Consider the following 14,795-nt stretch of genomic DNA (forward strand, 5'->3'; position numbering starts at 1 on the left):
CAGGACTTGTGGAAAGACTGATGGTAGAAAGGTAGGGCTTCCACAAGCATTTAGACAGTTTTACACCCCAACAAGAAGTCATGCTATGCTGTGAATAGGGTTCAACCGATGGCAGGTTGGCATTACTTACACATGAACAGGTGTTCTTATGGCAGACTTTTGGTGGACCTGCTTCTGACAATCTTTGTGACTGATTTTTTTTTTTTTTTTCCTGTTGTTAGGAAGTCAAGGGTAGAGAGGAAAGATTTACCATCCTGAAGTATTTTTCCCTTTGTTGTTAGATGTGAGAATGAAAAAAAGTAATGTTTTCTGCTTTACATATGTCCACATTCAGAATTTGTAAACTTAAAGATGTGAAATTCTTGGGGGGCAGTGGAGAGTTTTTTGCTGCTATTGTTTTTCCCCTCGTCTTCCATGAAAAAGATGACATGTCTCTGGCTTTAAATACCATTTTTTCTGGTACAATAGCATGTAGATAAGATCCAGCTCTGGCTGGATAATCATTGTCAGCCCTTTGGGTAGCCCAGTGTAACATGTCAGCACTTAAAAGCTTTACCATGGTGGTGTTTCTACAGTAAGTTAATTTCCTGGCATTTTTTTCCCCTCACTCTTGATTGTAACATCTTTTGAACTACCCTGCATGTCCCCCTTCCCTGCAGTGTGATGATGCCCAAATGTAGTTTAGACAGAGTAGTCCTGCCCACTGAAGAAAAACAGTATGTACCTCTTGCATGTAGAACCACAGCAATGATACTGTATAAAATGGAAAAACTAGAGAAAATATCAGGACGCTTCCAGCATCAGGGAGGCTTTATGGATGGCCCAGGAGAGCAGGCAAGAATGAGAAGTGCTCTATGTATAATGAAATACAACTATGTTGTCCTAAAATGTGACTTGTTAAGATTACACTTGTAATATTTTCAACATAATGATATGTATCTATTCTGTGGAAGCAGCTGTGTTACATGTTTACACCACGTGTTGTAGCTCAGCAGAAAATCTGCATCTGGAGAGGTGGTGCAATTTTGATAGCATCCAACTTATTTTCTTTAGCTTTTCATTCCCTCCTCTCTTACCAGTTAGTGGACTTAAATTTTAGTTTCCAGCTTATGTCCTTCTCAGCTGAAGAGTTCTTGGAATTTCAGCACTCTGGGTCCTCTAGTACATCTTCTAGTTCACTCTGTGAACCCCAGCATAGCAGTTAAGGACTTCTAGAGAATTTGGAAATCCTCAGTTGTGTTTTTGATTTTCCTGCCTTTCCGTGATCTTATACAAATGGGTCAGTTTCTGCTTTTCAATGGGGAAGCTACAGAATTGACTTGAAGGCAACTTGGCTGCAACTGTTGTCTTGAGAACAAAGTGACTTGATAAAAAAATGCGTCCAAAAAGTTGCTTCTGTTAATTAAAACAATCTTGACAAAGTCTGTAACAAGTTGTCTTGTTGCTGGTTTGAGCCCAGAGGGCAACTGTTCACTCACCTTTTCCCTTCAGGAATGGGAAGGAGAAAATAGAATAAAGGGCTCTGAAATCAAGGTAAGGACAGAGGGAAGGGATGACTTGACCAATACATCTGGCAAAAGATGGACTCCTTAGGGGAAGGAAAAGAACGTGACTTTAATTCAAACACTAACAAAACCAACAAACACAGTCTGACACAGAGAAGCATTACCATATCTTAAAAACATCTGCCCCCACCTCTCTCTTCTTCCTAGCTGCAGCTCTGCTCCCAGTCTCTACCTCCTGCCCCTCCAGTGGCACAGGGGGCAGGGGATGGGGGTTGTGGTCAGTCTGCTGCTGCTTCCTCCTCAGTGGGGGAGGACACCTCGCATTCTCCCCTGCTCTGGTGTGGTGCCTCTCTCAGGTGAGACAGTCCTCCACAAACTTTCTCTGGCATGAGTCCTCCCCCTAAGATGCAGCCGTTCCCAGGCTGCTCCGGCGTGGGTCACCCCTGCGTGTTGCAGTTTTCCCGGCACTGAACTACAGCATTAGGGGCTGCTTTTCCCCTCAGAGTCCCAGCCTCCTTCAGGTGCAGCTGCCTGCTCCCGTGTGGGCTCTTCCACAGACCTCTGTGGGTAGCAGGGGGCAGCCCTGCCATCTCACCACGGGATACAGGGGGGCTTCGCTCCAGCACACCTCTCCCCTTCCTCCTCCTTCCTTCCACTGACCTCTGTCCAATAGCTGTCCTTCTCGTAACTCTGCCTCACAAGTTCCCCCCTAACCCTCTCTCAGGTTCCCCTTCTTAAATACGTTATCACAGAGGTGCAGCCACCATTGCTAATTGGCTTGGCCCTGGCCAGAGGTGGGTCCAATTTAGAGCCGGGGGAGCTTCAAGAAGCTTCTCACGGGCCACCACTGTAGCCCCCTGCCCTGCTACCAAAAACCCCGCCACACAAATCCAGCATACAAGTAAAGCAGGTGTGAGGAGGAGTTGTTGAAAAATTGCTGACTGGTTGCATAAGTGATATTCTTCAAGTGAGATTTTTATAGTAAAACTTGGGTTTCTTATGTTTCTCTAAGCATACCGAACAAAACCAAAGCTGTGTACTGGTCGCAGGCAGTGTTTGAAAATTATTGAAATACCTATACTGAAATGCAATGTAGTCTTAACTCAGTCACAATCTCAGTAGCCTCTGCATAGGTGTTCTGGATCTAGACTGCAAGCAGTATTTGGCTGGACCTCGCCAAGGTCCCAGGAACAGGGCGGCTCCTGACTTCCATTCTCCTGCTGCCCTGGGGAGCAGTGGTAAGGTGTAGCTCCTGGCCAGCTGGTCAGGTTCAAAGTGATGCACTGCTTCCCTGGTGTAGACAGTTCATTTTCTCTGTGCTCTACCTGGTCCCTGTGCTAATGAGTCTTGCTTTGTGGGAGAATATTTTACAAGATGGAACAAATAAGGATTTTAGGGGCTTGTGTGCACAGAGAGAAACAGTACTTCTTTAAGTTCCTGCCAGTGCCATACTTCAAAGTCAGATGAGAATTCGTTTTACCTCCATGCTGCTCTTCATATGCATAACAAGAACTGTAATGGCATAATACAGATTCACAGCTGCTCTGAAGGAAAGCTGCAAGAAACCCCAGAAGTGAATAGTAGCAGAATAACTTATTTATCTCCTTTCCACATACAGAACTCAGCAGAGATCAGAGCTGCTGTCTTGGGCAGAGTGGAATGGTGTCTTTAAAGTCAGCATGTGTGCCGTAGTTTAACCCCGGCCAGCACTTCAGCACCACACAGCTGCTCACTTACTCCCTGCCCCAGTGGGATTGGGGAGAAAACTGGAGGGGGGGGTGGAAAGTAAAACTTGTGGGTTGAGATAAAGACAGTTTACTAGGACAGAGAAGGAAGGGAAAATACTAATAGAACATCCAAAACAAGTGATGCACAATACAATAGCTCACCATCCCCTGGCCGATGCCCAGCCAGTCTCTGAGCCGGGGTGTGCCCTGGCCAACTTCCCCCCTGTTTATATACTGGGCATGACATGACATGGTATGGAATGCCTGTTTGGGTCAGCTGTCCTGGATGTGTCCCCTCCTAACCTCTGCTGGCAGGGCGGTGTGAGAAGATGAAAAGTCCTTGTCTTACTGTAAACGCTGCTTAGCAACAACTAAAACATCAGTGTGTTATCAACATTACTCTCATCGTAAATCCAAAACCCAGGACTATATCAGTTACTAGGAAGAAAATTAACTATTGCAGCTCAAACCAGAACAAAGGGTTAAAAATACATTTGAAGGAAAGAGTGAGATTGTTCTCTGAGGCTCGTAATTTCTCACCTAAGGTCACTCTCCTTGCTCTTCTATTTCTCTTTCAAAAGACATGTCTTTTTAGAAGCATAGGGATAGTAGGTCACATGAGAGTATGCACAGCAATTTGTAGAAGTAAGGATGCTTTTCTGTTCAGATCTAGCAGCTGTAGCTGATCACCTGAGCATTACTTTTCTTCGTTTCAGCAGTAATATCTTGATATTTCATAGTACAGGAAGAGCTGTATGCTTCTCTGCAAGTGAGCAGTTTAGAAGTTTATACCTCTCTCTAGACAGAATCTATAGTACCAACACTTTGTAAGACCCCTCATGATGTAAATGGAAGGTGATGGAAGACTTGGGAGTATTTGAGAGTGGTTTTAGGGAGAGGGAGAATGCTGCATGGTTTCATTCTTCTTAAAAGACTGGAAGATTCTACAGGTATTATTGCATATGTGTGTAAGTAGACACTGAAATATATGTATGATATTAACAGACACTTTTATATATATATTTTTATACATGCACGCATACACTCACTATATACTTTACTAAAGGCAATGTTGCTACAAAGTATACATTGCTATACTTTACAAAGGTTATATCCCCAGTGTAGCCTTTAGTAAAAGAGGGCTTGCTGAATTTTTCCTACAGATTCTGTTTTCAGTTTTCTGTAGCCTGGATCACACAGCCATGGGATATGATGTATTACACAAGGTTAAAAAAAATACTGATAATTTGATCTGGCAGCATGATTCACAGTGGTGGTTAGTCTGTGGTGTCAGTAACTAAGGTAGCAACTTTTATGTTCTTTGGATTTTACATAGCCCTGGTGTGAGTTGTGGGTTTTGGGGTTGTATTGTTCTTCCTTTTTTCATTTAGAAAAGGTTGTGTTTAGTCAGTATGAAGAAGCTAAATACTATATTGAAACGTTAGGTTATTAGAGATCTTGCTGCTTTGTTTATCAAAAAGGAAATTATCAGCTAAGATTTACTGTCTGGTTATAAATTGAGTCCCTTTAAATTAACACAGCTGCAAATTTCACAGGTCTAAATTTGAAATGTGTATCCTTAACCACATAACTAACATAAGTTGGTTATGCTTGTGTGGTAATTTAGGCTGCTCTTGTTTGTTTTCATTATAATGCTGTATTTAGCCTAATCTATCGTCAGCTAAGTGCAACATTTTCTCCTTTCTAATCAGAGTTTCTTAAAACAGCAGTGAGTTGCAGATAACTACTTTAAATAATCAGTACCATGAAAAGTGTTTATTAGAGACTACTTGCTGATCCAGTATTGCACGTTGCTTTTTTTTTTTTTTCCTGTTCTGCACTTAGGGTTTTTTTTGTGATTAACTGTTTGTATCAATTTCAGGTAAGTATTCAGTTTGGAAAAGGACGAGATTGCAGATTGTGAAAAAGAAAACGACAAAGAGAAGGAAGGAAGGACAGAATAGAATAATAGGTGGGGAGGGCAAGATTGGATTAGTTCAGGGAACTGGGTGAAATAGAGTACAGAATAGAAATATAATTACATTTTCTTAATTAAGGAGCAGAAAGAGTTCTGCATTCTGTAAGCAGACCAAAGATTATAATATAAAAACTGTAATACAGAAAAATTGGTTGAATAAGGCTTGTTTTGCTTTGGGGAGGGGGGGGGGAATCACCTGGTATTACAAATGGCCACAAGACTGATATTTAACTCTTGTAGTTGCTACAGCACTGCAGTTATTTTCTATTTCTGTCTTCACAGATAGTAGCAATTTTTCTTGATCAGACAAGCATGTAGAAAAAGTACTCTTCAGAATATCATAAATATTTAAAATAATTATTGGGCAGTGTTTTGGAAGAGCCAAAGTGATACTTTTCTTCATCTAAGCGGTTTACTGTATGACCCAAAGAAGCCTGGCTGGATGATGTTCTGACTGTTGCTTTCTTGAGTGTCAGAGACCATTACCAAGCTGATAACTATCTTGACTTGTGTCAAAAAATGTTAATTACCAAGAGTCTACAGCAGTAGGTTGTAAAGGCAGTTTAATCTTATTTGAAGATGGAGGCAGGAATGCTCTGTCCTGTGAAAGCTTTTTGTCTCACCCATAGTAAAAGCATAAATGACAGAGATGGGTTTTGCCCTTACCAAAATTCATTTTGCAGAGTTGCTAGTGGGAGGAATTCCTAGAGGTGACAGTTAAAATAAACACCTGCTTAGCACTGTTTATTGGCCAGCGTAGCTGGAGATGTTGATTCTTTAATGGTTCTTAATGTTATAATGTAATCTCTTTTGAGACTGAAGTGAAACTGTTTTGGCCTGAGCTCTATTGCTAAGTAGATACTCATTTTAAAAAACAAAACAAAAACTGTTCCAGGATGCGTGTGCATACAGTGAGGATGACGAGCAGGTGGACATTGAGACCGTGGAGGAGCTTTCAGAGAAGATTAACATTGCCCGTCTGAAGGCCACAGCTGCTAATATCCAACCTTCCAAACAGAAGTAAGCATCCTTGGAGAGCACTACAGTTTTGTATTTTATTGATGAGCTGGCGCTGAATGAACCCATTAAACAACAGGTTTAATGTGATGGTAAGATAAAGCAAGGCTTGTGTCAGGTCTTCCTGAGCACTGGTGCTTCCCAGTGTCTGTGAGGATGGGGCTGTCAGAACTAAGAGTAGATTTGAGGTGTCCTAGCCTTTTTTTTTTAACTCCCCTCTAATTAATTTGTTCATGGGGATGTGTATCTTGTAAAATTATTAAGAGTGAATTGCCTCCCTTCCTACAAACTAAATGTGAGCAGGGTCATCTTTGTTTTAAATGTGATTTTGCAAGCTTTGTTTATTCTTGCTGGTGAACTTGTTATTTTTAGGCAGGAGCAGTCATTGGCTTAATCCCTGATCCTGTAAATGAAACCTTTGTCTTTGTGACCGTTGCCCCAGTGAAGAAAGTATTTTCTTTTTTACTTATAGTCTGCCATGGTTGGATAGCTTGGCCTGGTTTATTTTTTTCTGTTCTTTTTATTTGTTTGGTTTTGTTGCTGCCCTTGCATTTATAATGACAAAATACAAAGTAAAAACATGGCTTATTTGAGGTACATAAAGATGGTCATAGCTATTTCTCAGTGGCACCAAGCAAAAGAATGGGGAACACTGCATCCTTAGTTCTTTTTGTTTGAAGAATTTTTTTGTAGAAACTTTGAAACATCTGATTGGTGATATTATATACCTCCCAGATAGTTCCCAATTGTTTTTTTTTTTCCTTCAGAGATACAGCTCAACTTTTATCCTCAGATGGTGACTTTGCTATAAATCGGGAAGATCTTTTAGTGAGAGAAAAAAACAGGTGTCATGTTTTGTAAAAAAATAATTCTTCCAAATGTGTGTTGTTCTTTGTTTTCTTGAAGCTCCTAAGATATGAGGAAGCTGCTATTTTATATTAGGATAGTAATAAATGTGAGGGGTTTGGTTGGTTGGTCTTGCTGGGGGAGGGATTGCTCTGCCACCTGTATTGAATCTGTGTTTTTTTAAAAAAGAACCACAGCATAATTAAAAAAAAAAAAAAAGTACTTTCTGTAGCTAACAGTCACAGGCTGAATTTATTCTCTTTGGCATATAGTGGAATAGTTTGTCTTTTGCACTATGGGTTAATTTTGAGCTGTTCTGAAAGCTGTAATTTTTTCCAGGATGATGGCGTTGGAGATAGAGTTCGTTTTCTTGAGAAAGCTCAACAGTATCCTGCTTTCCTGTAGTTTTTTAACAAGGAAGAGTTAATTTCAAGGATAAGAATGAGCAATTATAGGCTGTTGGAATGTAGTTAATGAGGATAGAGTGCATGAGATGAGTAGTGTTGGGAAAAACTTTTTACCTTTCTTCCAGATACCATGCTCGTAATTCTTCGGATGAAAAATTATCAGAAAAACCTACGAAGGTATATGTTTGCTCTCCTCTTTCCTTTTGGTATCACGCCTCCATTTTAAAGATAACTTTCATCTCAAGTGCAACTCTTAACGCGATTTATCTACCTTCCATATATTTATGATTAAATGAGAGAAACCAAATGTGTATATGAGGGGGGAAGGGGCTCAGTCCGAATGTCACTAAAGGACTGCTACTGGCATCAGTGGGTTTCAGATTCAGCTTTATGTGTGGGAGGAATATCTGCCTTTTATTAGTACGTTTGCTTAGGTTTTGTGTTCTTGGCGTAAGTAGTTTTTACAGCAACATAAAACAATGAACAACTGATATGTTTTCATGTGTTGAGGAAGACAGTGTGTAGGATTATACAGGCACAGCACTGGGCGAATGATTTCTGAAAACAATGGTTTAAGTAATACATATTTAGGCAAGTTAAAGATAACACAGAATCCTTTCAACCCAAAACTTACTGCAATCCTTCCGAAGCTTGCGCTGTATTTTGGGGTGGCTTTGAAGCCAGTTTTACTAACTATCCATGATAACTATCTGTGATGCACTTGATGTCAGATCTAGAGCTACCTGCTGGGGGGGTGGCTTTGAGGCGGGGTGTGAGCCTGGTGTATGAGCCTGATGTATGTCTTACACATTAGAGCAGACTGGTATGTATGCTTTTGCCTGGGGTGGGGATGGGTTTCAGGATGCTCTGCCTGCCTTGCCTCCTCCATGTATTCTCTCTGCCCTTGAAGTTACGGCATGAGGCCCGTCCTTGAAAGGAACCTGATGCCCAACACAAGGGCAAATGCAGTTGCAGCCTTCCTGTGAGGGCAAAATGGATGTCAAGAGCCAGGTTTCAGGAGACAGTCTTTCAGATTCCTCCTAAGGCCAGCAAGCGCATAAATAATATCACTGGACCTGAGGAGTCTTTCCACTGATTTACTGGGGCTTGGAGCAGACCTAAAACAATGCTAAAAACCTACTTTTTAAGTATTACTTCATTGTGAAATAAATAGCATAATTGTACAAAACCTGTAAGAGTAATGATGAAATAACAAACCTTCAAATCTGTAGAGATTAGTAATTATTGCCTGTCAGCCTTTTTGGAAACTTAAGCAAATTCAAAATCAGAGCCTGTCTTTGAAACTTTCTGTTTCCTGGTAGATGTCTGGGGTGATAAGTTTCCATGCCGTCTTTCTCATTCTTATCTGCAATGTCTCTTGGCCCCAACTCGTATATACTCATGAAACAAAATAGAAATCAAACTAGTTTAACTCTGGGGAAAAATTCCAGCGTCCGGTATTTGATGAGATTGTTTCATTCATTACTAGGCCTTTCTGACAATCAACCAACAAAAAAAATTTGGCTCAAACATGCGTGGTTTTGCTGTAATCCTGTGGTTTACCTAAGTAGTCTTGTATTGCGAAAAATAAAAGCTTATGAGTAGAAGGGACTGCTCATGATCTTTTCCTTTAGGGCTGATGTGATTATGTTGGTCATTTCTTGTTGGTCAGCATTTCATGCTTATTGCGTGTGCTTCTGACACTGAACTTTCATGAAGACATTATAACAGAATAGCATGACATGAAATCTTCAGATGTCTGTAGAAACCTCGTAAATCAGGCATGCCTTTGAACATTGATTACCATTACATTACCTTTTTTTTTTTTTTATTTAAACTGGTCAATACGGTTACTTCTCCAGCAGAAACGTCAATTCCGGAACAAAAAGCTGAAGACTGAGGCAGAAGCCTTTGCTCATTACCGCCAGACACACACAGCAAATGAACGCCGGCGACGTAATGAAATGAGAGATCTCTTTGAAAAGCTGAAGAAGACTCTGGGCTTACACAACCTTCCCAAGGTCTCCAAATCCTACATTCTCAAGCAAGTAAGTCTTTTGAAGCTTAAATGAGGAGAATCGTTTAGTCTGGACAGAGTAATTAATCTAGTATGAACTCTTTGAGTGAGTCTCAGTGATCCTGTCAATAGAGAACTTCTGTCACCTTTACAGGCCTCTCTAGAATAAAACAGTAACTGAAAGAATCTGTATTCCTAAAAGCTTCATCTTGATGACCCAAATGCATGTTTTCAGATTTGCCTTCTCCTTGTTGTATTCTCTGTGAATTTAACCATGGAGGGTTATGTTATGTCTTAATTCCTTAGCGGTTTACTGTGTTCAGTAAGATCAGGTAATTTTGAAACACATTGAAGACTTACTTTTTTTAATGCAGGAGAAGATAGCATTTCATTAAATATTATACTGGCATTAAAAACTTCATTGTAAAGATGTAAATGACAGGAAACAAAACATAAGTTGAAGATAAATAATTATGCTTACCTGCTGTACATCAAAATTGTGGGATAAAAGTTGTTTTCTTTTTTCTTTAAAATAGCTGAACTTTGGGGGAAAGATGAACAAGATGCTTATCACTTTTAAGCTTGCATTTAGGGAAAGCTGGCATTACATATGGTACTTCATATGCTTTCTCTGAGTTCTAGTTTCTCAAGATGATGAAAATGTCTAAATAAATTTTGTAAAGGCTTCTGGGAAGGAAAATTATTTTATAATTTTGCGTATCGTTGGTTTATAAATCAGTTCCCTGACACTTCTCTAGGCCTATGAAGAAATACAGGGATTGACTGATCAGGCAGATAAACTTATTGGACAGAAGAACTTACTGACACGCAAACAAGATGTTTTGATTCGGAAAGTATCCACGCTTTCAGGTGAGACTGTTTTTGCATACAGACTAACTGGAATAATGAAAGAAAAGGAGTGGAAGTGAGTGGAGTAGTCCTCTCTGGGTCATTAGTTTGCATAAAATTTAGACTCTTGATGCCAAACAAAGCCCTGCTGAGCTCTGACTCAGTGATACTGTCCTCATGCTGTTAAGAACCTCTTTTGTTTTTCTTTAAGCCTAAAGGAAGTGTTGAATGATCTCTGTGCTGCAAGCCACAGGTTGGGTTCCTGTGCATTAATGGGAAGGAAAAAAAGTCACTTCATTATGTCTTTGGTCACTGCCTGAGACAGCTTTTCTGCTTAGTGCTTCTCATGGATACACAGCTGAGACTGATCAGTACCAGAGCCTCTGGCTCCTTTGGTCAACTTTGCAAATAACAATCATCGTGCTGCTTTTCTGAGAACTAGTGTTAGTGGCGTAGAGATGAAGGCAGCCCTGTCTGTAGAATAAAACTGCTGTATATTCTGAGCTGCTGCTCATCCAGGCATTTTGGGACAAAACCGTGTTGTACTTATTGTGCCTTTCTGTGTCATTTGGAGGTGTAGGAAAGCTGTGACGCATGTTCAGCCAGTGCCAAAATGTGTGTGAACAAACAAAACATTAAATTATTCTTGTAATCTTCTTACTGTCTGGAAATAAAAGCAGGAGGCTACCCGAAAATTAAAAATGAAAGATACTTAAATATTGTGTACTTATGTGAATCAGTTCATGTATATTTGAGGTACTTGATTAAAAAAAAAAAAAACAAAACAACAAAACAACAAACAAAAAACAACCCCCAAACAAAATCGGAAATTACAAAGTGTTTTAGTGAACCCTCATCTTAATCCAGGAATGTATGATAGGCCTTTTGGACAGGGAATGAAAGCAAATAACTTCACAAAATAGTTTTCTAACCTTTTGCATTCCTAGTGAACTACCTCAAAACTGATGAGGAACAAATCCTCTCTCAGGAGTGTTAGTTAAATATAGACTTAATTAAAGATAGACCATGATGTTAGAACAAAAATATTAAGCAGGAAAGAAGCCAATATAGTTATTTCAACTTTGATCATATTAAATTATGTGCATCTACAGAAAACAAATTATTTATAAAATCGTTGTGTTTGTTCAAGGTTACAATTTTCATGTCAGTGGTTACACATGTGCGAGTTTGCCTCTCAATGTTGTTTGAGTAACAGGGTCCATTAGTCCAAGAAATTTAATACCAGGTAAATGTAACATTTTGTCTGGTAGTCATAAATTTATAATTAGGAGAGATGTGAGGTTTTATTCACAGCTGTGGATATTTTCCAAATGGTATTTGTTCAGCAAGAGCTAGTGCTTGTCCAAGCTGATTTCTGCTCATCAAAGCTGCAGATAAATTTTAAAATGTATGGATGTTTCTGAAGGAAAAAAAAATCTCAGAATAAGTAAGTAATGACTTCCCTCCGTTATTAAGTATGATACTTACTTAGTGGAGGTGGTGGTTATCTATTTTATAGTAGCTAAATGGTGTCAATTTAGTAGATTTTTAGTTCTGCTGTTTAGTTTTGGAAAGAGAGTTTGAAGATGGGTTGACTCTGATAATTTTTCTGCAGGGAAAACAGAAGAGGTGGTCCTGAAGAAGCTAGAATATATTTATGCCAAACAAAAAGCAGTAGAAGCACAGAAAAAGAAGAAACAAGCTGAGCCGGAGGAACTTGCTGTAACCTCAACTGCTAGCACACAGCAAGGAGGATCTTCTGCTCCTTCCAGAGAGCTGGCCCAGGTGGCTATGACAAACAGAAGAGGCAAGCCACTGATCCTCGCCAGAAAAGGAGTCCGTGCCACAGGTGGGTGGAAAGAGAGGCACGTATTGCCTAAAGGGGGGCCAGACATTGAAGCAGCACCCATAGGAGGGCAAGAGGCTAGCCCGCTGCTGCAGGCCCCTTCACTCTTGGAGCAGAACTGAGTATAGGACCTGGGAGTGTCCATCCAATAGGTGTGGGAACCATTTGTTTTCGGTAAGGGTGAGACCAGCGCTACTGAGGTCTTCAGATGAGCCTGACTTTTGAGTTTCAGAATGATGGGTCGTAAATTCCTATTAAGTTGGCCTTTGGTCTCATGGAGTGATTTCTGAGAGTCAAAGGTGGTTTCTGCTGACTCAGAACCTGAAGCTCAATCCCCAAAATACTGGAGTTGCTAGAACAGATTCAGGTTTTAACATATCCCTCCCCAAGCAAGCTAGATCTCAAGGTGGTGGAAGACTTGCTCTTAAATTAAATGACAGAATTGTCAGACACTTGAGAATTTTTGGAGCTGAGAACTTGGGCAGAAGTATTTGTTGTTTATGGAGACTTTCACACCATAAATGCAGGAAGGAACAAAAGACTGGCAGAAATCCAAACTTTCATGGTAGTGCCACTGTAATACTCTAAGTGATGTTTCTTATTTTGGTAATAATAAATAGACCTCACTTGAAGTGGTCTTGGGCTTTTATAAACAACTGATCGTTTTGGTTTCCCAGGCCTCATTTTTGTCCAGTCCTGGGCAAGTTTGAAATCAGAATTTGAATGTGGTGGGAGAACTTCCTTTCTTTCTTCGGCCTGAAAAGTCTCCTTTGTAATTTCAGCAAGACTGCTCTGATACTTGGTCAGGAGGCTGCTCTGGAGGGTCAGGATTGTTACACTGCACGTAGAGCTAGGACAGACTGGCGCTAGCTGTGTGGTTCCTGGAGCCTGCATAGCTTCCGTAGCCGCTTTCTACTCTAGTTTTGAAATCTAATCTAGTCTTGTAAACCTTCTAGCTGGAGTTCCTTCCACAACTGTACTTAATGCTGGATCGCAGGATATCATTTGCCATCAAGGGTGCTATGCCAGAATAAATTACTGATTTATATATTTCTTTTTTTAACAGAGGACACCTCATCCTCTCTTACACTAACTGCTGCGAGCCTCGTGATGACTCCGCAGGGGCAGGTGCTTACACTGAAGAGCCCGCTGGTGCCAGGGCAGGTAGCAGCAGTTCCTTCCACACTACTGCAAGCTGAATTAAAGCCTCGAGCTCTCAGTACCACCATGACAGCACAGCCAGGTATGAGCATGTGAGAACACATTAATGAAAATCAGTATAATGCTGTTCACAGATGTGCATGGCAGTTTACAAAGTAACATGTTATTTAACTTTTGCTTTAATTTTGGGGTTTTTTTTTTGAACTTAACTGACTGAGGTAGAACCTGACTCTGGTAAGAGATTTGATATAATTAACTCAAACTATCAGTTTATCAACAGGTAAGTACAAACTGTTAAATTTTCACTATTCCCAAATTAGATAAACATAGGAAGGATTTCTTAATCACTTAACCAATCTATATTTCTATTTTTACCAATTTCAGATGGTATTACAGTGCAAAGTCTCGCATAGAAGCTCAATACTCTTATTTTCCAGGCTTAACTGAGTATCTGAAAGGGTCTTGTTTCTACCTTCCCCTTTTCTTGGATAAGGTATTGCTTCTGTGATGATCCAGCTGCCAGGATCAACGGTTCCTGTCCAAGTAAAAGGAATCCTTACTAACTCTACCATTCCCATTACACTGTCAGCTGTAGCTGGAAACCTGCTGCCCTCAACAGTAGTATCGGCTACAGAGCCCCGCTCAGGTAGGCTCTTTGGTTTTCATGGATCTTTTTGCTTGCATGCAGGGAACATTATCCTTGCAAAAAGGTGAAGGCAAATTGTTTTCTCCCTAGGAAGTAACGATAGGTATTTTTGTGTGGGTATTCAAAGAAAATCACTATTTAAACGTTTTGAACAGCTTAGAGGGACCTCTAGGGGATCATAGGTGAGAGCTTCACCTCACTGAGCCTGCCCGCCCCCAGCAAAATCAGAGTAAGCTGGGACTGGAATGTGTCTGTGGTGTGATGCATCCCACTGGGGAAGCTGGAGTGCAAAGTGGTGGTGGGGCTGTAGAAAACCTTTCCCTGTTACATCCAGGCTGTTACTCTGGCACAAGCCCTGCCCATACCCTGCCAGCTCTGCTGCCTGCTGGAGAGAGGCGTTTCCAGACCCCGAGTACTGCACAGTGGGTCTGGGCACGGGGGGTTCCTGCCAGTAGCGTGCTGCTTGCTGCCTCTTGTGTTAAAAGCAAGCCACTCGCTTTCTGCTTCCTTGTAGGCATTTGGTCATAATGAAAAAGGAAAGCTTACTTCAGATTTGGGGCTGGGAAAAATCTGAGGGCTATAGATAGGAAACTGCTTGGGGGCAAAAAGTAAGTAATGGTGTAGTCCCTGAAATACCTGTAGTATTGTGCACAAAGCCAGTATTGCAAAACGTGAGCACGAAAGTAAAGCATGAAAAAAATGTAAGGGAGAAAACTGTCGTTCTGTTTTCCTTGTGCATCACCATCAGAATTGTAAGCGTTACAGTCACTTGCATTTGTGCCAGCCTGCTGAAGGA

The 14,795-nt window shown here is 40.7% G+C and overlaps 1 protein-coding gene across 9 annotated transcripts in view; it reads left to right on the forward strand.

The window, feature by feature from the left end:
• MGA (MAX dimerization protein MGA) overlaps nt 1–14,795 on the forward strand; it is a 64,427-nt gene that overhangs the window by 44,722 nt on the left and 4,910 nt on the right. For 5 of the 9 annotated variants that reach the window (XM_042790663.1, XM_042790666.1, XM_042790670.1 and 2 more), the window contains 7 exons: nt 6,106–6,230; nt 7,606–7,657; nt 9,343–9,528; nt 10,256–10,367; nt 11,962–12,195; nt 13,259–13,435; nt 13,847–13,999. In XM_042790663.1, the coding sequence (XP_042646597.1) occupies nt 6,106–6,230; nt 7,606–7,657; nt 9,343–9,528; nt 10,256–10,367; nt 11,962–12,195; nt 13,259–13,435; nt 13,847–13,999 (1,039 nt within the window). The remainder of the gene's footprint in view (nt 1–6,105; nt 6,231–7,605; nt 7,658–9,342; nt 9,529–10,255; nt 10,368–11,961; nt 12,196–13,258; nt 13,436–13,846; nt 14,000–14,795) is intronic. The other 4 variants (XM_042790667.1, XM_042790665.1, XM_042790668.1 and 1 more) reach the window with 4 other exon arrangements.

Source organism: Tyto alba, unplaced genomic scaffold, assembly GCF_018691265.1.
Source record: "Tyto alba isolate M040663 unplaced genomic scaffold, T.alba_DEE_v4.0 Super-Scaffold_18, whole genome shotgun sequence".
NCBI classification, from domain to species: domain Eukaryota; kingdom Metazoa; phylum Chordata; class Aves; order Strigiformes; family Tytonidae; genus Tyto; species Tyto alba.